Source organism: Heptranchias perlo, chromosome 7, assembly GCF_035084215.1.
Source record: "Heptranchias perlo isolate sHepPer1 chromosome 7, sHepPer1.hap1, whole genome shotgun sequence".
Lineage (NCBI taxonomy): Eukaryota > Metazoa > Chordata > Chondrichthyes > Hexanchiformes > Hexanchidae > Heptranchias > Heptranchias perlo.
In genome coordinates, this window is record NC_090331.1 from 62,210,447 (window position 1) to 62,233,402 (window position 22,956).

The 22,956-nt window shown below is 42.4% G+C and overlaps 1 protein-coding gene across 4 annotated transcripts in view; it reads left to right on the forward strand.

Annotated features, from left to right (window-relative positions):
- Positions 1–22,956, forward strand: part of gulp1b (GULP PTB domain containing engulfment adaptor 1b) — a 376,077-nt gene that overhangs the window by 245,562 nt on the left and 107,559 nt on the right. For all 4 annotated transcript variants that reach the window (XM_067987700.1, XM_067987702.1, XM_067987703.1 and 1 more), the window contains one exon: positions 11,165–11,236. In XM_067987700.1, the coding sequence (XP_067843801.1) occupies positions 11,165–11,236 (72 nt within the window). The remainder of the gene's footprint in view (positions 1–11,164; positions 11,237–22,956) is intronic.

Sequence of the window (22,956 nt, forward strand, 5' to 3'; positions counted from 1 at the left end):
TCCCCAACCAGCAGGAATGGTTTCTCTCTATCCTATCAGTTCCCCTTAATATCTTGAAAACTTTGAACAAATCACCCCTTAGTCTTCTAAATTCCAGGGAATACAACCCTAGTTTGTGTAATCTCTCCTCATGATTTAACCCTTGGAGTCCAGTTATCATTCTAGTAAATCTACTGCACTCCCTCCGAGGCCATTATATCCTCCCTAAGGTCCAGTGCCCAGAACTGAACACAGTACTCTGGGTGTGGTCTAACCAGGGCTTTGTATAGGTGTAGCATAACTTGTATTCTAGTCCTCTAGATATAAAGGCCAGCATTCCATTAGTCTTTTTGATTATTTTCTTTATCTGTCCATGGCATTTTAATGATCTATGTACATGGGCCCCTAAGTCTCTTTGGGCCTTCAGTGTTTTGAGCTTTTCACAATTTAGAAAGTACTCTGATCTATCCTTTTTAAATCCAAAGTGGATGACCTTACACTTGCCTACATTGAAATCCATTTACCACAGTTTTGCCCATTCACTTAATCTATTAATATCTCTCTGTAATTTTATGCTTCCATCTACACTGCTTACAGTGCTGCCTATCTTTGTGTCATTGACAAACTTGGATATGTGGCTCTCTATCCTGTCATCTAAATCGTTAATAAATACAGTGAATAGTTGAGACCCCAACACAGATCCCTGTGGGGTACCATTAGTCACATCCTGCTAATTTGAGTACCTGCCCATTATCCCTACTCTCTGTCTCCTGCTGCTCAGCCAATTTCCTAACCCGGTCAGTAATTTGTCCTCAATTCCATGAGCTTCAACTTTAGCTAACAGTCTCTTATGAGGGACTTTATCGAATATCTTCTTGAAGTCCATATAAACAACATCCATAGACATTCCCCTGTTCACTACTTTAGTCACCTCTTCAAAAAAAATTTAGTCAGGTTCATCAGGCATGACCGACACTTTATAAATCTCTGATCAGCTGAAAATTTTCAAGATGTTCAGTCACTCTATCCTTAATTATAGACTAGTAATTTTCCAACACCAGATGTTAGGCTAACTGGTCTATAATTCCCTAGTTTCCCTGTCTCACCTTTTCTTAAATAGTGGAGTGACATGTGCAATTTTCCATTCTAAAGGAATGGTTCCTGAATCAAGAGAACTTTGGAGGATTATAGTTAGGGCTTCTGCAATGTTCTCACCTACTTCCTTTAAAACACTGGGATGGAAACTATCTGGTCCTGGGGATTCGTCACTCTTTAGTGCCTCCATTACTGTTAATTTGCTTACATTAATTATGGTGAGTCCCTGTACCTGATTCAAAATTAGTTTCCTGGGGCTATCCAGCATTCTTCCACTACTGTAAATACTGACGTAAAGTAATTATGTAAAATGTCCGCCATTTCCTTATTTTCATTTACAATATCACCATTATCAGTTTTTAAGGGGCTCACATTGCTTTTGACCACCCTCTTTTTCCTAATATAATTGTAAATTTTTTGTGTTGATTTTGATATTCCTTGCAAATTTCTTTTCATACTCCCTTACTATCTGTTTTGTCACCCTTTGCTGTTCTTTGTATCTCTCTCTGCCGCCAGGATCTGTGCTATTTTTTGCATTTTTGTATGCTTTTTCTTTTAATTTTATGTTGTCCCTTATCTCTTTTGTCATCCATGGCTGTTTTTTTGGCAAGTAGAGCACTTGCCCCTTAGGAGTATAAACTGGTTCTGTATCACGTTAAATTCTTTTTTGAACAAGATAAACTTGCAAGGAATACCAAAATCAACACAAAAATTGTTTACAATTACTGATCATCTGTCCTTTTACCCATTAACAGATTTGCCCAGTTTACCATGGACAGTCTCTGTCTCATCCCATTGAAAACGGCCTTACTTAAATTTAGAATCTTAGTAGTTGTTATGAGTTTCTCCCTTTCATGCACAGTGTTGAACTCAATCATATTATGATCGCTATTAGATAGGTATTCACGCACCATTAGGTTGTTAACTAAATCCAGCTCATTACTCATTATTAAATCTAATATGGCCTGCCCCCTTGTTGGTTTTAGGACATATTGTTGCAGAAAGCTGTCCTGAACAAACACAAGAAATTCGTTACCTTTCTGACATGAGCTCGCCTGCTTATCCCAATCTATATGAAAGTTAAAATCCCCCATTAAAACCACACTGTCTTTGCTACATGCTTGTCTAATCTCTGCATTTATACATTCTGCCACTTTGCAGCTGCTATCGGGCCTGTACTCAACTCCCACTATAGTCTTAAATCCTTTTCTATTTCTTAATTCTATCCATAAAGTCTCCACTGCCTGCTTACCTCTCGTTATATCCTCTCATTATTAAAGTAATTTCATCCTTTATCACGCAGGCTTCCATCCCAGGCCTCCGTTCCTCTTTTCTCCCCCCCCCCCCCCCACCCCGCCATTCACGTACCCTGACAGTTGCTGCGTCCGCTGGTAGCGGCCCAATCTTCACTCTGCCTTCTCCGGAGGGCTCATGGTAATGAGATCCAAGGGCCAATATCCGAGCTTCTTCGGATCTCTCCATTCTGGCGCTTCTGAATATCTAGGCTGGAATGTTTGAAAGAAGGGGCTGCACAATTGGCAGGAAATATAGGTAGCACATGGGGCTCTTCTGATGGCTTCACTAGTTTAGGAGGTAAGCAACTGAATCATATGGATAAGGAAGGTACCAGCTTTGATCCCGTGTATGTGCTGAGTTAGTTTTACTAAGCCAGATCAGCGCCAGGGGACTTGAGATGAATTTTCTTCTCCCTCACAGAATTGTGAATATTTGGAACAGATTCCCAGCAAAAGCCATTACTGAAGTATCAATTAATTCCTTGCAAAAAAAGACTAGATAAATACAGACAGGGATAATGAAATGCTCCATAAGAATACATCAGTTCCTGTAAGCAAGGAAGTGAGATCTGTAGAAAGCTGACAGCTGGGATAAGATTGTGGAGTTCTGAAGCTGGTTAGATAATCTGGACTTTTGCTCGATTACCATCAACAATTCAGGCAGAATGTTTGAAGAACTTTTCCTGAAAAGATTAAAATAAGTGCCAAAGAATCCACGACAGGGTAAGGGTACATTATCTGTGAAAGTAGCAAACTTGATGGAGAAAATGGCATTTCCTCTTTTTACACTTACCTTAACAGAAATGCCTAGCAGGTACAAGCACAGGCACATGCTATTCAACATTTTTACAGCAGTAGGATAGTAATTACTTTGGACATATAAAGAGTTAGTCATTTCTTGCAATAATATTGATAACTTTTAAGAGCACTCTGCAATTTTTGTAATTAAAATACAAGCTGGTCATATTTTTATGTCAGTAACATACTTCAACATAATATGCCCATATTATCTTTGTAGATGGTATGCCTATACCAGCTTTATAGTATAATTGGCTTCAATTAAGCAGCTCTGAAACAAATATATTCCACAGAGCAATCAGTCATTTCTCTCTGGAGTTATCCTTAGAACCTGAACCAAATATTCATCTAGCTCTTTTTCAAAAAATTGACGCAGTCTTCACTGCTTTATCTCAATGCCTACTTCACTTGTTTGGGTGGGAGAATGTAAATCCTAGTCTTGTTGGAGGATTAAAAATTCTATGCTTCAGTTCTCTTTCCACTCTTAATCCAAGTTAAATACCCTGCTTACCTTTACATTGTCAGTTCCTCTTAGCGTTTTAAAAATCTGGATAATATCCTTCAGATAAGCCTGCTTAAGGTCGGCTACCTGAACCACTATTCAAATAGGAGCAATGAGTTCTCCCAGTGTTCTCCTCAACATTCCTTCCTCAACCAAAACCTCTAAAGACAAATTATGGTCATTCATCTCATTGCTTTTTGTGTGATCTTTCTGTGTAAAGGAACAGAGAAACCTGGGGCTATATGTGCACAAATCATTGAAGGTGGCAGGGCAGGTTGAGAAAGCGGTTTAAAAAGCACATGGGATCCTGGGCTTTATAAATAGAGGCATAGAATACAAAAGCAAGGAAGTTATGATGAACCTTTATAAAACACTGTTTCGGCCACAACTAGAGTATTATGTCCAATTCTAGGAACCACACTTTTTAGGAAGGATGTGAAGGCCTTGGAGAGGGTGCAGAAAAGATTTACTAGAATAGTTACATGGATAGGCTGGAGAAACTGGGGTTTTTCTGCTTAGAGCAGAGAAGGTTGAGAGGAGATTTGAAAGAGGTGTTCTAAATCATGAGGGGTCCAGACAGAGTCGATAGAGAGACACTGTTCCAATTGGCAGAAGGGTCAAGAAACAGAGAAAACGGATTTAAGGTGATTTTAAAAAAATTTATTCGTTCATGGGATGTGGGCGTTGCTGGCGAGGCCGGCATTTATTGCCCATCCCTAATTGCCCTTGAGAAGGTGGTGGTGAGCCGCCTTCTTGAACCGCTGCAGTCCGTATGGTGACGGTTCTCCCACAGTGCTGTTAGGAAGGGAGTTCCAGGATTTTGACCCAGCAACGATGAAGGAACAGCGATATATTTCCAAGTCGGGATGGTGTGTGACTTGGAGGGGAACGTGCAGGTGGTGTTGTTCCCATGTGCCTGCTGCTCTTGTCCTTTTCGTGGTAGAGGTCGCGGGTTTGGGAGGTGCTGTCGAAGAAGCCTTGGCGAGTTGCTGCAGTGCATCCTGTGGATGGTACACACTGCAGCCACAGTGTGCCGGTGGTGAAGGGAGTGAATGTTTAGGGTGGTGGATGGAGTGCCAATCAAGCGGGCTGCTTTATCTTGGACGGTGTCGAGCTTCTTGAGTGTTGGAGCTGCACTCATCCAAGCAAGTGGAGAGTATTCCATCACACTTCTGACTTATGCCTTGTAGATGGTGGAAAGGCTTTGGGGAGTCAGATGGTGAGTCACTCGCCGCAGAATACCCAGCCTCTGACCTGCTCTCGTAGCCACAGTATTTATATGGCTGGTCCAGTTAAGTTTCTGGTCAATGGTGACCCCCAGGTTGTTGATGGTGGGGGATGATTGGCCTCCAACAACCACTACCATCTTCCTTTGCGCTAGGTATGACTCCAGCCACTGGAGAGTTTTCCCCCCGATTCCCATTGACTTCAATTTTACTAGGGTTCCTTGGTGCCACACTTGGTCAAATGCTGCCTTGATGTCAAGGGCAGTCACTCTCACCTCACCTCTGGAATTCAGCTCTTTTGTCCTTGTTTGGACCAAGGCTGTAATGAGGTCTGGAGCCGAGTGGTCCTGGCGGAACCCAAACTGAGCATCGGTGAGCAGGTTATTGGTGAGTAAGTGCTGTTTGATAGCACTGTCGACGACGCCTTCCATCACTTTGCTGATGATTGAGAGTAGACTGATGGGGCGGTAATTGGCTGGATTGGATTTATCCTGCTTTTTGTGGACAGGACATACCTGGGCAATTTTCCACATTGCCGGGTAGATGCCAATGTTGTAGCTGCACTGGAACAGCTTGGCTAGAGGCGCAGCTAGTTCTGGAGCACAAGTCTTCAGCACTACAGCTGGGATGTTGTCGGGGCCCATAGCCTTTGCTGTATCCAGTGCACTCAGCCGTTTCTTGATATCACGTGGAGTGAATCGAATTGGCCGAAGACTGGCTTCCGTGATGGTGGGGATATCGGGAGGAGGCTGAGATGGATTATCCACTCGGCACTTCTGGCTGAAGATGGTTGTAAACGCTTCAGCCTTGTCTTTTGCACTCACGTGCTGGACTCCACCATCATTGAGGATGGGGATGTTTGCAGAGCCTCCTCCTCCCGTTAGTTGTTTAATTGTCCACCACCATTCACGACTGGATGTGGCAGGATTGGCAAAAGAACCAAAGGTGACATAAAGAAAATCTTATTGATGCAGTGAGTGGTTATGATCTCGAATACACCGCCTGAGGGGGTGGTGGAGGCAGATTCAATCGTGGCTTTCAAAAGTGAATTGGATAAGTACTTGAAGGGAAAAAATTTGCAGGGCTACGGGGAAAAGGCGGGGAAGTGGGACTAGTTTGATTGCTCTTGCAGAGAGCCGGCACGGGCCGAATGGCCTCCTTCTTTGCTGTAACCATTCTATGATTCTATGAAAATGGCTCTAGAATTGCCTACACATCAGTAGATACTGCACTTCAAAACTTTATAAGTATGTAAGTGTGAAGCAGTTTAAGATGTTTCTGAAACATAAAGTGCTATATAAATGCAAGTCTGTTCTTTCTTTCTCTTTCCCACTCCCCTTGAGCTTCTCACTTTCTTAAAAAAAAAACTATTTTTCAGTGCATAAAGCTCTGGAATAGTCCTGTCACCCTACTCATTGATTTACCTTATTTTATTTGGTGTTGGTGTTTGGAAAACCATAGAGAATTATATCAAGGAGGAGCATTTGCATAGAGAAAGAGCAGAAATTGATTGATGTGTTTGTTTTGCATTGCTAATGACATTTCGTAGTACGATTGATGAGGTATTAATGGTTGCAATGTATTATGATTACTTTTTTCCAGTGCCTCAGCTTAGCGTCTGAATAGTTGTAAAATATAGCTGTAGGTGTTTACTATTCAGAATAAAGGTTTGTTGAATAATCTGTTTTGTATAATCAACATGATGCAAATATTGGTTAATAAATCTCCCACTAAATCGTCAAAGGTTTACTGTAATTGGTGAGCTTTTCTTTCTACAACATGCAAATATTAACTTTTCCTCGTGGGGGACAATTTTGACTGGTGTTTATAATCTCAAGGACGATGAGGAATTGTTTTGATTTTGAACATGAAACAGTCATAGTTTTAACAAAAAAAATGTTAAAAAATAAACTTTATTAATTAAATGTTAAAAAATAAACTCTTTACACATCCACAGATAAAAATGCACACAAGGTCAGTTTTTTTTTGTTGGAGTTAAATATTAGCATTCTGTTTTCCTTGTATGCCAAATAGTCCCAGTGTTGCCTGTATAAACTTGTATTTTATTTTAAAATGCACAATAAAGTGCTCCAGGGGCCTAAAAAATAAATAAAAATCAGATCAATAAGGAATAAATGCACTACCTACTGTGATATAGGAGTGACGTTTCAGGCCTCCCCCTCTGCAGAAATGGGGCAGTAGTGCCCTGGAAATGGTGGGCAATGACCTACCAACCCATTGCTGCCATCTTTATGGCTGTTGCAATGTTTCCCGGGCCTATTGCTGGGCAGCCGAAGGCCCTTAAAAAATGTTGACATAGAGGACCCCAATTGCCATTTTTGGACTGAACTATCCAAAGTGTGCCGTGAATGCTCTGGCCAGAATCAGCTGGCAGCCCAGCCAAAGAGCGTACCCAAGGTAAGATCCTCTTTATTTTTGTGGGGCCGGGAGGAGTAGGAGTTCTCTTGCAGGCTCCACAAAACCAACCTGGACCACGGACACTCCAGCTCACTCTTTCTCCCCCATGGATCTACCTTCTTCCAGCCCGGAGGCCAGTCGAGCCATCCCTTACAGACAGAGGATTTATAATGGGGAATAAGGAAATGGCAGGGAAATTAAACAAATACTTTGTGTCTGTCTTCACAGAAGAAGACACAGAAAACTTCCCAGAAATACTAAAGAACCAAGGGTCTGGCATGAATGAGGAAACTGAAAGAAATTAGCATTAGTAAAAAAAAAAATAGTATTAGAGAAATTAATGGGACTGAAAGTCGATAAATCCCAAGTACCTGATGATCTACATCCCAGGGTTTTGAAAGAGGAGGCTATAGATATAGTGAATGCATTGGTTGTCATCTTCCAAAATTCTATAGATTCTGGAACGGCTCCTGCAGATTGGAGGGTAGCAAATGTAACCCCACTATTTAAGAAAAGAGGGAGAGAGAAAACAGGGAACTACAGACCTGTTAGCCTGACATCAGTAGTAGGGAAAATGCTAGAATCTATTATAAAGGATGTGATAACAGGATACTTAGAAAATAATAATAGGATTTGGCAGAGGCAACATGGATTTATGAAAGGGAAATCATGTTTGACAAACCTATTGGAGTTCTTTGAGGACGTAACTAGTAGAATAGATAAGGGGGAACCAATGGATGTGGTGTATTTGGATTTTCAGGAGGCTTTTCGATAAGGTCCCACACAGGATGTTGGTGAACAAAGTTAGAATACATGGAATTGGGGGTAATATACTGGCATGAATTGAGAATTGGTTAACAGACAGAAAACAGAGACTAGGAATAAACGGGTTGTTTTCAGGTTGGCAGACTGACTAGTGGGGTACCGCAGTGATCGGTGCTTGGGCCCCAGCTATTCACAATCTACATCAGTGATTTGGATGAGGGGACCAAATGTAATATTCCCAAGTTTGCTGATGACACAAACTTGGGTGGGAATGTGAGTTGTGAAGAAGATGTAAAGAGGCTTCAAGGGGATATAGACAGGCTAAGTGAGTGGGCAAGAACATGGCAGATGGAATATAATATGGAAAAATGTGAAGTTATCCATTTTGGTAGGAAAAACAGAAATGCAGAGTATTTTTTAAATGGTGAGAGATTGGGAAATGTTGATGTTCAAAGGGACCTGGGTGTCCTTGTACATGAGTCACTGAAAGTTAACCTGCAGGTGCAGCAAGCAATTAGGAAGGCAAGTGGTATGTTGGCCTTTATTACAAGAGGATTTGAGTTCAGGGGTAAAGATGCCTTACTGCAATTATATAGGGCCTTGGTGAGACTGCACCTGGAGTATTGTGTACAATTTTGGTCTCCTTACCTAAGAAAGGATATACTTGCCAAAGAGGGAGTGCAACGAAGGTTCACCAGACTGATTCCTGGGATGGCGGGATTGTCGTATAAGGAGAGATTGAGTAGGCTAGGCCTGAATTCTCTGGAGTTTAGAAGAATGAAACATACAAAATTCCTACAGGGCTCAACAGGGTAGATGCATGGAGGATGTTTCCCTGGCTGGGGAGTCTAGAACCAGGGGTCACAGTCTCAGAATAAGGGATAGGCCATTTAGGACTGAGATGAAGAGAAATTTCTTCACTCAGAGGGTGGTGAATCTTTGGAATTCTCTACCCGAGAGAGCTGTGGAGGCTCAGTCATTGAGTACATTCAAAACAGAGATCGATAGATTTCTATATATTAAAGGAATCAAGGGATATGGGGATGGTGCAGGAAAATGGCGTTGAGGTAGAAGATCAGCCATGATCTTGTTGAATGGCGGAGCAGGCTCGAGGGGCCGGATGGCTTACTGCTGCTCCTATTTCTTATTTTCTTATGTCCGATATTGCAGTGGCCCAGAACTGGCGGGCTGCCCCGAGGCACTTGACCTCCAGCCGTAACCCGCCGTCCCTATGCTAATAAGGCCCGGCCCTCAAAATGGACCACGCCTCCCGCCTGGACTACCGCATGGCTGCCCAGCACATTCCGCCGGCCATCTGCCCAAAGTCAACTTTGGGGGGAAATCCACTTCATTAAGTCACTCAGACCGCTTTCAGTGCCTCAACAACTGAAGAAAAAAGATTGGTTATAACTCTTGCTGCTGTTAATTAATTAGTGGCCCCAGTTGCCGTCAAGTAAGAACAGGATCAAGCTTGGTAGTCATGCTGTCCATGATTAAACAATCTACCAAGATGCACTGTCTAGGCTCACGTGAAGAATGGTTACATGGGCAAGGAACCAGAAGGTCACTGATGCCTGTGAAACTGGAGCCCAGCTTGAGTTGCTACCATTGTGGAGGTGGGGAGTGGGGGGTTGGAATTTCCTGTGGGTGCAGTCAAGAGGTCACATGCAAAATTATGCCCATTTTGCTGATGTTGATTTACGACTGAATTTCCTGCCAATCTCATTAGCATCACCAGAACGTAAAAATCACCATAAGCAAACGGATATCAGTGTAAACAATTGGGGCCTGAGGAAAGTACAGAATTCACACCATTTAACCATCATTCATGCACATTAGGCCTGGGATGTTTAAGAACCTGCAATGGGGAAGCTTTTCAATTTTAACGTCACTTACTGATGCATAAAATTACATTCTAAGAAACAGAAAATATAGTACAGGTCTCAGTGAGGATAAATAAAAAGAAATTGCTTAAAAAGTTGCAATAAAACATCAGAAAAATGACTCTGTCTCCTGCTGCACCTAAAACCCTGGGCTTAATTTTGCACCCGTTTTTAACCTGTGTAATTGTAGGAAATTCACGTGTACGCTTCTTAGCCTGGGAGTGGAGCTATTATAATGAACCAAGATGCGTTCAGGTGTAGGGATTGTTAGACTGGCGTAAAGGTTAAAGGAAATTCAGGCGTAGCGTAATTACGTATGTAACACGCATGCAGCCGAGTTTGTTTGATCTTTTACACCGTGTATTTGCTGTAAGCCCTGATTACACGTGTGTCTGAGCGCAAATACATAGGAAAATCCCTGGGTGAGGACAAGTACCAGCAATGCCTAGGGAATGTTTTACTACTGTTTCTGCTCATTCTCTCCAGTATATTCTTACCACTTTTTTTTAACATATTAAAATTACTACTGGCATTTTTGCATACATAAATGCATGCATGGTATTCCAGGAGCTATAATTTAATGACTCATTTAACAATGTCAATAGAACCTGCTGCTTTCTACTTAACATGGTACTCTGATTTTTAAACATGTGCAAACTTTTTTAAAGAGATATAGATAGATATAGATATAGATAGATATATATAGATATATATATATATAGAAACGTATGGACAAATCCAGCAATTATCACTTACATTTTCATTTTGATGTAGCAATATGACGGGGTGAAATGCTAAGAGGGAAATCACATGAATTGCATGTGGTTTGAGGTTTGGTTTCCATCAAACCCTTTCATCGGAGAAAAATCAATAGCCTACAATGCTTCCGATAATTGGATACTTAGACAAAAGAACCAATTACAATATTTGGAACTTTTGGAGTTTCGTTCTGTGTATTTGAATTGTACTTTATATATAGGTTAACAATTTATAACAAAGACGTCCTATTCTGAATGCTGTATTAAAGCATTTTTTTGTACTTGGATTTGTTATAAGAATTTCAGTAGAGAACTGCTACCTCTGTCATTCCACTCAGAGGATGATTGATCTTGAATTGCCCTACTGAGGCAGAAATGTAGTCTGATAATTTGAAGCTGAATGTTGCACACACATTTGTTCAATAATTACAATTATATCTTTCAGTTTCTTGGCAATGCTGAAGTTGAACAACCAAAGGGTACAGAAATTGTGAAGGATGCTGTTCGTAAACTCAAGGTATAAGTTGTAACTTTAAGAAGCATATTGTTGACTTTGAAAAGAATTTATAATCATTGTAAGGCAATCCATGCATGCTTACTATTCTAACAATTAAGAGCAACTGAGTATTTCCTCTAACTTTGGTTTTGATAATCGGAACAAGGATTAAAATTCTGCATACTTTCAAAAGGCGTTTGATAAAGTACCACATAATAGACTTGTTAGCAAAATTGAAACCCATGGGATTAAAGGGGCAGTGGCTGCTTGGACATGAAATTGATTAAGGGACAGAAAGCAGAAGTAGTGGTGAATGGTTGTTTTTCAGACTGGAGGGAAGTGTGCAGTGGTGTCCCCTAAGGGTTGGTGTTGGGACCACTGCTCTTTTTGATATATATTAATGACCTGGACTTGGGTATACGGAGCCTAATTTCAAAGTTTGCAAATGACACAAAACTTGAAAATGTAGTAAACAATGAGGAGAATAGTAACAGACTTCAGAAGGGCATAGACTGGTGAAATGGGCAGACACATGGCAGATGAAATTTAATGCAGAAAAGTGTGAAGTGGTTCATTTTGGTAGAAAGAATGAGGAGAGGCAATCTAAATTAAATGGTATAATTTTAAAGGGGGAGCAGGAACAGAGAGACCCGGGGGTGTACATACACAAGTCTTTGAAGATGGCAGGACAAGTTGAGAAGGCTGTTAAAAAGGCATACGGGATCCGTGGCTTTATAAATAGAGGCACAGAGTACAAAAGCAAGGAAGTTATGCTAAATCTTTATAAAACACTGGTTAGGCCCCAGCTGCAGTATTCTGTCCAATCATGAATGGTTTTGATAGAGTAAATAAGGAGAAACTTTTTCCAGTGGCAGAAGGGTTGGTAACCAGAGGTCACAGATTTAAGGTAATTGGCAAAATAACCAGAGGCGACATGAGGAAAACACTTTTTACACAGCAAGTTATGATGATCTGGAATGCACTGCCTGAAAGGGTGGTGGAAGCAGATTCAATAATAACTTTCAAAAGGGAATTGGATAAATACTTGAAGGGAAAAATTTGCAGGGCTATGGGGAAAGAGCAGAGGAATGGGATTAATTGGATAGCTCTTTCAAAAAGCCCGCACAGGCATGATGGGCCAAATGGCCTCTTTCTGGCTGTATGATTCTATGATTCGATATTTAAATACATACATTTGCTGGGTGGTCCTGATTCTTCATCCACCTTATGCAATTTAATTAAGACTTTCTCAAACCCATTTCCCCAGATTAACTTAGTTTTACTCCTCTTCAGATTCATCCTGATCCATTTCTCAACTGAGAGGCTAAAAGTGACCTTTTCCTAAGCCTCTGATGTTAATTGTATCCATGTGATTTATATCAATTAGTATTAATTGTATTCAGGTGGTGCGTATCAATTACGAACTCTCGTATCCATTTATCAGAGCTGATCAAGGGTGTGGTGGTGATAATGTGGATCTCTGTGAACAAAGGCTTGAAGTAACGGATGACTAAGCTCTAGTAGTCTATCCTTCACCACCTGGCTATCCAGTTTTGTAACATCTGATGCTCCTCACTGGATGGTGCATGAGAGCAATATTAATTTGATATCTGTCAGGGAAAGTGGCTCCTTACTAGTTAGTACACAAATGTGCTGAAATGCTTAATTTATGCAGTCTTTGAGGAAGAGATTTAGTGCTAGACTCCTACTGCAATAACCAGTGAAGCAATAATTCCAAACCAATTTAGCTACAGTGATTCTTCAACTGTTGATTGATTTTCATTTCATGCTCCAAAGGCTCATCCCCATCACCCAAGTAATCTTAATTGCATTTCCTACTCTTCAAAAAAAAAGTAACAAAGTTAAGTGCATTTTTTTTCTTAGTTATGATTTTATTGGAATTTGATATTACACATAACTGAATTAAACTAAGAACTTGCAAGCGAACAGGCCAAAGACATCACAACAGTGTGCACATGGGAACTCAATGTCAACTATCTATACCGTATTCAATATTTTACGCTGGCATACTTTTCTATCTGCAAAGCTTTACTTTTCCCCACAAATCATTAAAAATGCTTTCTGAAATATGGCATTTTTTTCTCAATTACTGAAATTTTTAATATTCAAAAAAGGGTCCAAACAAAACATAAAAACCCAATAAATTACATATTTCACAGTGACACAATTACATTTGTCCATTGAATTGTCTTTTAATGCCTTCATTAAAGATTTTGCTTGATCTCTCTCAAAAGCTCTTGATAAGGACTTGATATTTTTGCCTAGTACAGTGACCTAAATTTAGATTGTGTAGTCTGAAGAGGTGCAGTGAGCCTAATTTCTGAGGATACATCAGTGCTGTTCAAGATTTCCAGATTTATTTCCCCAAATCAGCCTTTTGGGTTTTATCTGGTTTTTCGCCTCTCCGAGGAGATTACGTGGCTTTTTGGTGGGATGGAGAGCATATATATTGTGAAGCACAATTGTGTGGGACAGGCTGGATGGACCAGAGGGTCTTTTCCTGTCCATCATTGTTCGTATGTTTGTAATCAGCTGTACTGATGGATTTTTTTATTGTTGCTTTGAGCAGTATCTGCATGGTTGTTTTACAAAATTATTTGAACAAAAGCTAGAAAACAAATTTCAAAAGCTTTATTAAAGTTTATTGAGTATTGTTTTGAAAGCGGCTGTGTCTTTGCGTGCGTATGTGAGAGAGAAAATAGGAAAATAAATCATAGTGTACTGAATGCATACATCTTATACCATTTATTTTGTGTTCTATAAACTTCAGAATATATATTAAGCTGAGCGGTGTTAATTGTATCCATGTGATTTATATCAATTAGTCTTAATTGTATACCCGACAATGTGGAAAATTGCCCAGGTTTGTCCTGTCCACAAAAAGCAGGACAAATCCAATCCTGCCAATTACTGCCCCATCAGTCTACTCTCAATCATCAGCAAAGTGATGGAAGGTGTCGTTGACAGTGCTATCAAGTGGCACTTACTCACCAATAACCTGCTCACCGATACCCAGTTTGGGTTCCGCCAGGACCACTCGGCTCCAGACCTCATTACAGCCTTAGTCCAAACAGGGACAAAAGAGCTGAATTCCAGAGGTGAGGTGAGAGTGACTGCCCTTGACATCAAGGCAGCATTTGACCGAGTGTGGCACCAAGGAGCCCTAGTAAAATTCAAGTCAGTGGGAATCGGAGAAAATTCTCCAGTGGCTGGAGTCATACTTTGCACAAAGGAAGATGTTAGTGGTTGTTGGAGGCCAATCATCTCAGCCCCAGGACATTGCTGCAGGGCAGTGTCCTAGGCCCAACCATTTTCAGCTGCTTCATCAATGACCTTCCCTCCATCACAAGGCCAGAAATGGGGATGTTCGCTGATGATTGCACAGTGTTCAGTTCCACTCGCAACCCCTCAGATAATGAAGCAGTCTGTGCCCGCGTGCAGCAAGATCGGGACAACATCCAGGCTTGGGCTCATAAGTGGCAAGTAACATTCGCGCCAGATAAGTGTCAGGCAATGACCATCTCCAACAAGCGAGAGTCTAATCTCCCTTCACCACCGGCGCACCGTGGCTGCAATGTGTACCATCTACAGGATGCACTGCAGCAACTCGCCAAGGCTTCTTCGACAGCACCTCCCAAACCCCGACCTCTACCACCTCAAAGGACAAGGGCAGTAGGCACATGGGAACAACACTACCTGCATGTTCCCCTCCAAGTCACATACCATCCCGACTTGGAAATATATCGCCGTTCCTTCATCGTCACTGGGTCAAAATCCTGGAACTCCCTTCCTAACAGCACTGTGAGAGAACCTTCACCACACGGACTGCAGCGGTTCAAGAAGGCGGCTCACCACCACCTTCTCAAGGGCAATTAGGGATGGGCAATAAATGATGGCCTCGCCAGTGATGCCCACATCCCGTGAACAAATAAAAAAAAAAAGGTGGTGCATATCAATTGGGAACTCTCTTGTATCCATTTATAAGAGAGCTGATTTAGGGTGTGGTGTGGGTATCATCTGGATCTCTGTGAATAAAGGCTTGGAAGCAACTGAAGACCAGGCTCTAGTATTCTACCCTTCACCGGGCTATCCAGTTTATTACAAAGGGGAGAGAGAGAGAGAGAGACTGGTGTCAAAGAGAAAAAGGCATGTGAAAAATCGAGACTATATTCTCTGACTTACTGCATGCACGCTACGGGAAATAAACAAGTAGTAAGAATAGGTACACGAGGAAAATCATCTCCTTCAACAAATTGTGCTTTACTAAGTGGCGATGGAATTAATTCCTTCCTTATCACTTCCATGAAGCCCATTATCTTAGAATTTGTGTGTGTATATAAATAAATACTAATAAGAACATAAGAATTAGGAGCAGGAGTAGGCCAATCGGCCCCTCGAGCCTGCTCCGCCATTCAGTAAGATCATGGCTGATCTGATCCTAACCTCAAATCTAAATTCATGTCCAATTTCCTGCCCGCTCCCCGTACAATCAATCTCTTGTGACATTTCTCTTGTGAAGACTTTAGGTGATGGGTTTAAAGGGTAGGGGCTAATTGGACCAGGATATGCAATAATAATTCAGTCCCCATTTTACAGTCATCTGGCAATTTGTGAAACAGGGAAGTAGAATTGGTTACATTATTGGAGTTTCTCTGCTGAGCAGCTAGGAGATGCAAAACTGAAACTCTACCATGACCCCACTGACGGGAGGTGTAGTCAGAGTGTAACAAATTTATATCAGCAGTTTCCATTATATGTTTGGACATAGGAAATTGTAATGTGAAATGTTGCCACAAGAAGTGCACACAAACACAAGATTTTTAATATATTAGATATAAAATGTACATGAACCTAATAATAAAGCTGAACAGTTTTTTTTAGGAGAATAAGTTAGACAAAAGGTTGGATCAGGTTCAGGCTATGGATAGGTGCTTTGTGATTTTAGATATTTTATTATTGGTGGAATCCACCGCAATCTTTCAGAAAATGTGAAATCTGCACTGACATATATGATTTGTGCAACTTCACTTTTTTGTTGTTTCCAATTGTCATTTATTGGTTGTAGCTATTCAGTGGTTTCTTTGTTTTAATTGTACATTTAGAATATTTACAATCCTTTGGATTTTAGTCGGTGAAATGTAATACATGAAATTAGATCTATCTAACATTTTGAGAGGTTTACCTGTATGCCCTATAAATTATTCTATTTTAAAATGACAAATATTGCTGTAAGGATCAATTCAGCTGACAAAGGGTTAATTCTCAGACGAATACAGCATTTTTTGACTTCATGCCAACCAGCAGACATTAAACAATGGATGTGTTTTATTTCCCCCTTCCCTGTTTTACCTTGTTCCGTTCCTTTTTAAATGCTGTTGATTTGTAATATCTTCTAGTTCTGAGGAAGGGACTGAAGATTGAAATGTCAACTGACTGAGTTCTGTTTCTCCACCAATTCTGAGTTTTTCCAGCTTTTTCTGTTTTTTTGTTTTCAGAATTCCAGCATCTGCAGTGTTTTTCTTTTTGTTTATATCATTAAGTAAATTTTTTTGGTCATCAACTAAAATGGTCTCCTTTGCTTTCAATCAGCGTTGGTGCGTTAATCAAATCAGAAAAGGCTTTTGTATGCAGAATTGAGGCAGGGTAAAGAATTCTTCCCCTCACAGAAAGACACCAGACTGGTTGTATGAATGTGCACTATTTGTAACAGCAGAAGATGGAACCAGATAGTTTGACTGTGAGTTTCTGCCCAGAGAGTCAGCACTTTTGTTGTTTCATAGAATGAAGAATTTTTTTAAAATTCGTTCATGGGATGTGGGCGTCGCTGGTGAGGCCAGCATTTATTGCCCATCCCTAATTGCCCTTGAGAAGGTGGTGGTGAGCCGCCTTCTTGAACCGCTGCAGTCCGTGTGGTGAAGGTTCTCCCACAGTTCTGTTAGGAAGGGAGTTCCAGGATTTTGACCCAGCGACGATGAAGGAACGGCGATATATTTTCAAGTCGGGATGGTGTGTGACTTGGAGGGGAACGTGCAGGCGGTGTTGTTCCCATGTACCAGCTGCTCTTGTCCTTCTAGGTGGTAGAGGTCACGGGTTTGGAGGTGCTGTCGAAGAAGCCTTGGCGAGTTGCTCAGTGCATCCTGTGGATGGTACACACTGCAGCCACTGTGCGCCAGTGGTGAAGGGAGTGAATGTTTAGGGTGGTGGATGGGGAGCCAATCAAGCGGGCTGCTTTGTCCTGGATGGTGTCGAGCTTCTTGAATGCTCGGAAATTAACTGCAAAAACTATATTCTGTTTATTCATGAATTTTATGTAAAATTAACCAGTTTGTTGGTTTACAATCATGCCTCATTGCACTAGATTGCTTGCCAGTCTACTTTCATAAAGAAAGGCGAATACTCTTGGCAGCACAAGAGATTACAGTAGTCAGTATATGCAACAAGGGTTCTGTGTTACAATTCCAGGATTGTTTTACTAGATTTTGAGCAGTAAAGGTGCATTCTGAATCACAGGAGACATGAGATCCGCTTATGAGAGTGATTGGTGACTCTGAACTTGAGAAATTATCTCGCACAAAACCCACACAATTTTAGTAATAAAGCAGTCCATGCTCACAAGCAGCAAGACCTGATCAACTTCCATGCTTGGGCTGATAAGTGGCAAGTAAGTGGCACACAAGTGCCAGACAATGACCAATTCCAACAAGAGAGAGCAGAGACATTCAATGGCATTATCATCACAGGTTTCCCCACCGTCAACATCCTGTAGGGTCACCATTAACCAGAACTCAACTGGACCAGCCACATAAATGTGGTGGCTACTAGAACAGATCAGAGTCTGGGTATTCTTTGGCGAATGGTTCACCACCTGCCTCTCCACCATGTGCAAGACACAAGTCATGAGTGTGATGGAATACTCTCCACTTGCCTAGATAGGTGCAGCTGCAACAACACTCAAGAAACTCGATACCATCCAGGAAAAAGCAGTCTGCTTGTTCAGCATTTCATCCACTAGCATAAACATCCACCCCATCCACCAGTGGCATACCATGGCTGCAGTGTGTACTATCTACATGATGCACTGCAGCAACTCAACAAGGCTTCTTCAGCAGCACCTCCCAAAACTGCGACTTCCACCACCAAGAAGGACGGACAACAGATGCGTGGGAACACCATCACCTCCGAATTCCCTCCACACTGACTTAGATATCTATTGCCTTTCTTTCATCGTCGCTGGGTCAAAATCCTTGGACTCCTTACCTACCAGCATTGTGGGAGCACCTTCTTCACTACACAGACTGCATCTGTTCGAGAAGAAGGCTCACAACCACCTTCTCGAGGGCAACTGGGAAGGTCAATAAATGCGAGCCTTGCAAGCATCACTCATATCCCGAGAATGAATATTAAAAAGTGCCCAATATGAGTTCCATGGTCTTTAGTTGTTAACTGGGAGTTTGAGAAAATAGTTTATTGGTAGATGTTTTAGTCAAGTTAGCCACTTGAGCGCTTAGCAGATATTCTGGGAAACCAGTGTAATACCTGGAGCAAACCAAGTGTTCAATGATGAATCCTCAAGAGAAACAGTCTGTCAGACTGTCTACATGAAGGGATCAGTGAGTCCCATGATAAAAGGGAAATCTGACAAAAAGCTATATTACAAGTAAGGTTTAATGTGCCCAGGGTTATTGTAAGGGATTTATAACTGCTGTGGACAAATTGAGTGTGAGAGATAAATGCATTCTGGGAGTTGTGGTTTCCATCCTGCTTCTGTGGACTACATTACCCATAAGGCACCATGGCTACCCATGCTGCATGACAACCAAGTAGAGAGGGATTCTTCAAACTTCCTGTTAACAAATTGTGTGAGAGAGAGATACATCGTGAGTATTTTAGTTTTCACTCTGGTGCTGTGGAACTACATTACCCAGAATGTACTGTGAAAAACATAATATGACTGACAGAAAACTTACAAGTAACTGAGTTGAAGTAAGAAACAGTATACAATAACATTTCTGTGCTTTCTTGAGTACTGTTTGTGATGAGGGTTTTTGTGTTGCTGAGGGGGACTGATATTTGTGCCTCGGCTAATAAGCTCAGACATTGTGTTAGAAGTCAATCAATCAACCTGGATTATGGCGAATGACCACCTGTTCAACATCCTGATGATTAGACATTCAGCAGGGCGGGGGGGAAACTTCCTTGGTGCAGTGCTGCACCAACAATAGCTTCAGCAGGAACTATAAATCAACCTTGGGAAGTAAGAGAGAAAATATATTTTAGAAATATGCAAATGTGAAAAAGAAGGAAGTCTTTTTGGGGAGAACAGAATATTGAATGAATGAATAAAATGCTTGCACCTGAAGCAAATATTCCACTGTGAGAGATTGAAACATAGAATTTAAATGACTCAGAACAAGAGGTTTGGGCTGGGGTGGGTGGCATGTTTAGCGTGACATGAACCCAAGATCCCGGTTGAGGCCGTCCTCATGGGTGCGGAACTTGGCTATCAATTTCTGCTTGACGATTTTGCGTTGTCGTGTGTCACGAAGGCCGCCTTGGAGAACGCTTACCCGAAGATCGGTGGCTGAATGTCCTTGACTGCTGAAGTGTTCCCCGACTGGGAGGGAACCCTCCTGTCTGGCGATTGTTGCGCGGTGTCCGTTCATCCGTTGTCGCGGTGTCTGCATGGTCTCGCCAATGTACCATGCTCCGGGGCATCCTTTCCTGCAACGTATGAGGTTGACAACGTTGGCCGAGTCACAGGAGTATGAACCATGTACCTGGTGGGTGGTGTCCTCTCGTGTGATGGTGGTATCTATGTCAATGATCTGGCATGTCTTGCAGAGGTTATCGTGGCAGGGTTGTGTGGTGTCGTGGACGCTGTTCTCCTGAAAGCTGGGTAATTTGGTGCGAACGATGGTCTGTTTGAGGTTGGGTGGCTGTTTGAAGACGAGTAGTGGAGGTTTGGGGATGGCCTTAGCGAGGTGTTTGTTGTCATCGATGACCTGTTGAAGGCTGCAGAGAACATGGCGTAGTTTCTCCGCTCCGGGGAAGTACTGGACGACGAAGGGTACTCTGTTGGTTGCGTCCCATGTTGTCTTCTGAGGAGGTCTATGCGATTTTTCGCTGTGGCCCATCGGAACTGTCGATCGACGAGTCGAGCGTCATATCCCGTTCTTACGAGGGCGTCTTTCAGCGTCTGTAGGTGTCCATCGCATTCCTTCTCGTCTGAGCAGATCCTGTGCATTCGCAGGGCCTGTCCATAGGGGGTGGCCTCTTTGACGTGGTTAGGGTGGAAGCTGGAAAAGTGGAGCATCGTGTGGTTGTCCGTGGGCTTGCGGTAGAGTGAGGTGCTGAAGTGCCCGTCTTTGATGGAGATTCGTGTGTCCAAGAAAGAAACCGATTCTGAGGAGTAGTCCATGGTGAGCTTGATGGTGGGATGGAACTTGTTGATGTTATCGTGTAGTCTCTTCAGTGATTCTTCGCCGTGGGTCCATAGGAAGAAAATGTCGTCTATGTATCTGGTGTATAGTGTTGGTTGGAGGTCCTGTGCAGTGAAGAAGTCGTGCTCAAACTTGTGCATGAAAATGTTGGCGTATTGGGGTGCGAATTTGGTCCCCGTGGCTGTTCCGTGTGTTTGGGTAAAGAACTGGTTATCGAAAGTGAAGACATTGTGATCCAGGATGAAGCGCATGAGTTGTAGAATGGCGTCTGGAGATTGGCTGTTGTTGGTGTTGAGTATTGATGCTGTCGCAGCGATGCCGTCATCGTGGGGGATACTGGTGTCGAGTGCCGAGACGTCCATCATGGTGAGAAGTGTTCCTGGTTCAACTGGTCCGTGGGTACTGAGTTTTTGTAGGAAGTCTGTAGTGTCACGACAGAAGCTGGGGGTTCCCTGTACGATGGGTTTCAGGATGCCCTCGACGTATCCAGAGAGGTTCTCACAGGGTTCCGTTGCCTGATACGATAGGATGTCCAGGTGTGTTGGCTTTGTGTATCTTTGGGAGGCAGTCGAAGCCTCCCACGCAGGGAGTACGTGGGATGAGAGCGCGTAGGATGCTTTGAAGGTCTGGTTCGAAGGTCTTGATCAGTTTGTTGAGCTGGTGGGTGTGTTCTTTGAACATAAGAACATAAGAAATTGGAGCAGGAGTAGGCCAATCGGCCCCTCGAGCCTGCTCCGCCATTCAATAAGATCATGGCTGATCTGATCCCAACCACAAATCTAAAGAACACAAGAAGTCGGAGCAGGACCCGGCCACATAGCCCCTGGGCCCTCTCCGCCACCCACAGGGCATTGACCGATCCGAACTCAGCTTCATGTCCAATTTCCTGCCCGCTCCCCATAACCCCTAATTCCCTTTACTTCTAGGAAACTGTCTATTTCTGTTTTAAATTTATCTAATGATGTAGCTTCCACAGCTTCCTGGGGCAGCAAATTCCACAGACCTACCACCCTCTGAGTGAAGAAGTTTCTCCTCATCTCAGTTTTGAAAGAGCAGCCCCTTATTCTAAGATTATGCCCCCTAGTTCTAGTTTCACCCATCTTTGGGAACATCCTTACTGCATCCACCCGATCAAGACCCTTCACAATCTTATATGTTTCAATAAGATCGCCTCTCATTCTTCTGAACTCCAATGAGTAGAGTCCCAATCTACTCAACCTCTCCTCATATGTCCGCCCCCTCATCCCCGGGATTAACCGAGTGAACCTTCTTTGTACTGCCTCGAGAGCAAGTATGTCTTTTCTTAAGTATGGAGACCAAAACTGTATGCAGTATTCCAGGTGCGGTCTCACCAATACCTTATATAACTGCAGCAATACCTCCTTGTTTTTATATTCTATCCCCCTAGCAATAAAAGCCAACATTCCGTTGGCTTTCTTGATCACCTGCTGCACCTGCATACCAACTTTTTGATTTTCTTGCACTAGGACCCCCAGATCCCTTTGTACTGCAGTACTTTCCAGTCTCTCGCCATTAAGAAAATAACTTGCTCTCTGATTTTTCCTGCCAAAGTGCATAACCTCACATTTTCCAATATTGTATTGCATCTGCCAAATCTCCGCCCACTCACCCAGCCTGTCTATATCCCCTTGCAGGTTTTTTATGTCCTCCTCACTCTCTACTTTCCCTCCCATCTTTGTATCATCTGCAAATTTTGATATGTTGCACTCGGTCCCCTCCTCCAAATCGTTAATATAGATTGTAAAGAGTTGGGGACCCAGCACCGACCCCTGTGGAACACCACTGGTTACTGGTTGCCAGTCCGAAAATGAACCATTTATCCCAACTCTCTGCTTCCTGTTCGATAACCAATCCTCCACCCATGCCAGAATATTACCCCCAATCCCGTGATTTTTTATCTTAAGTAATAATCTTTTATGTGGCACCTTGTCGAATGCCTTCTGGAAGTCTAAATACACTATGTCCACTGGTTCCCCTTTATCCACCCTATACGTTATATCCTCGAAGAACTCAAGCAAATTTGTCAGACATGACTTCCCCTTCATAAAGCCATGCTGACTTTGTCCTATTAAATTATGCTTATCTAAATGTTCCGTTACTGTCTCCTTAATAATAGACTCCAAAATTTTACCCACCACAGATGTTAAGCTAACTGGCCTATAATTTCCAGCCTTCTGCCTACTACCCTTTTTAAATAACGGTGTTACATTAGCAGTTTTCCAATCTGCCGGGACCTCTCCTGAGTCCAGGGAATTTTGG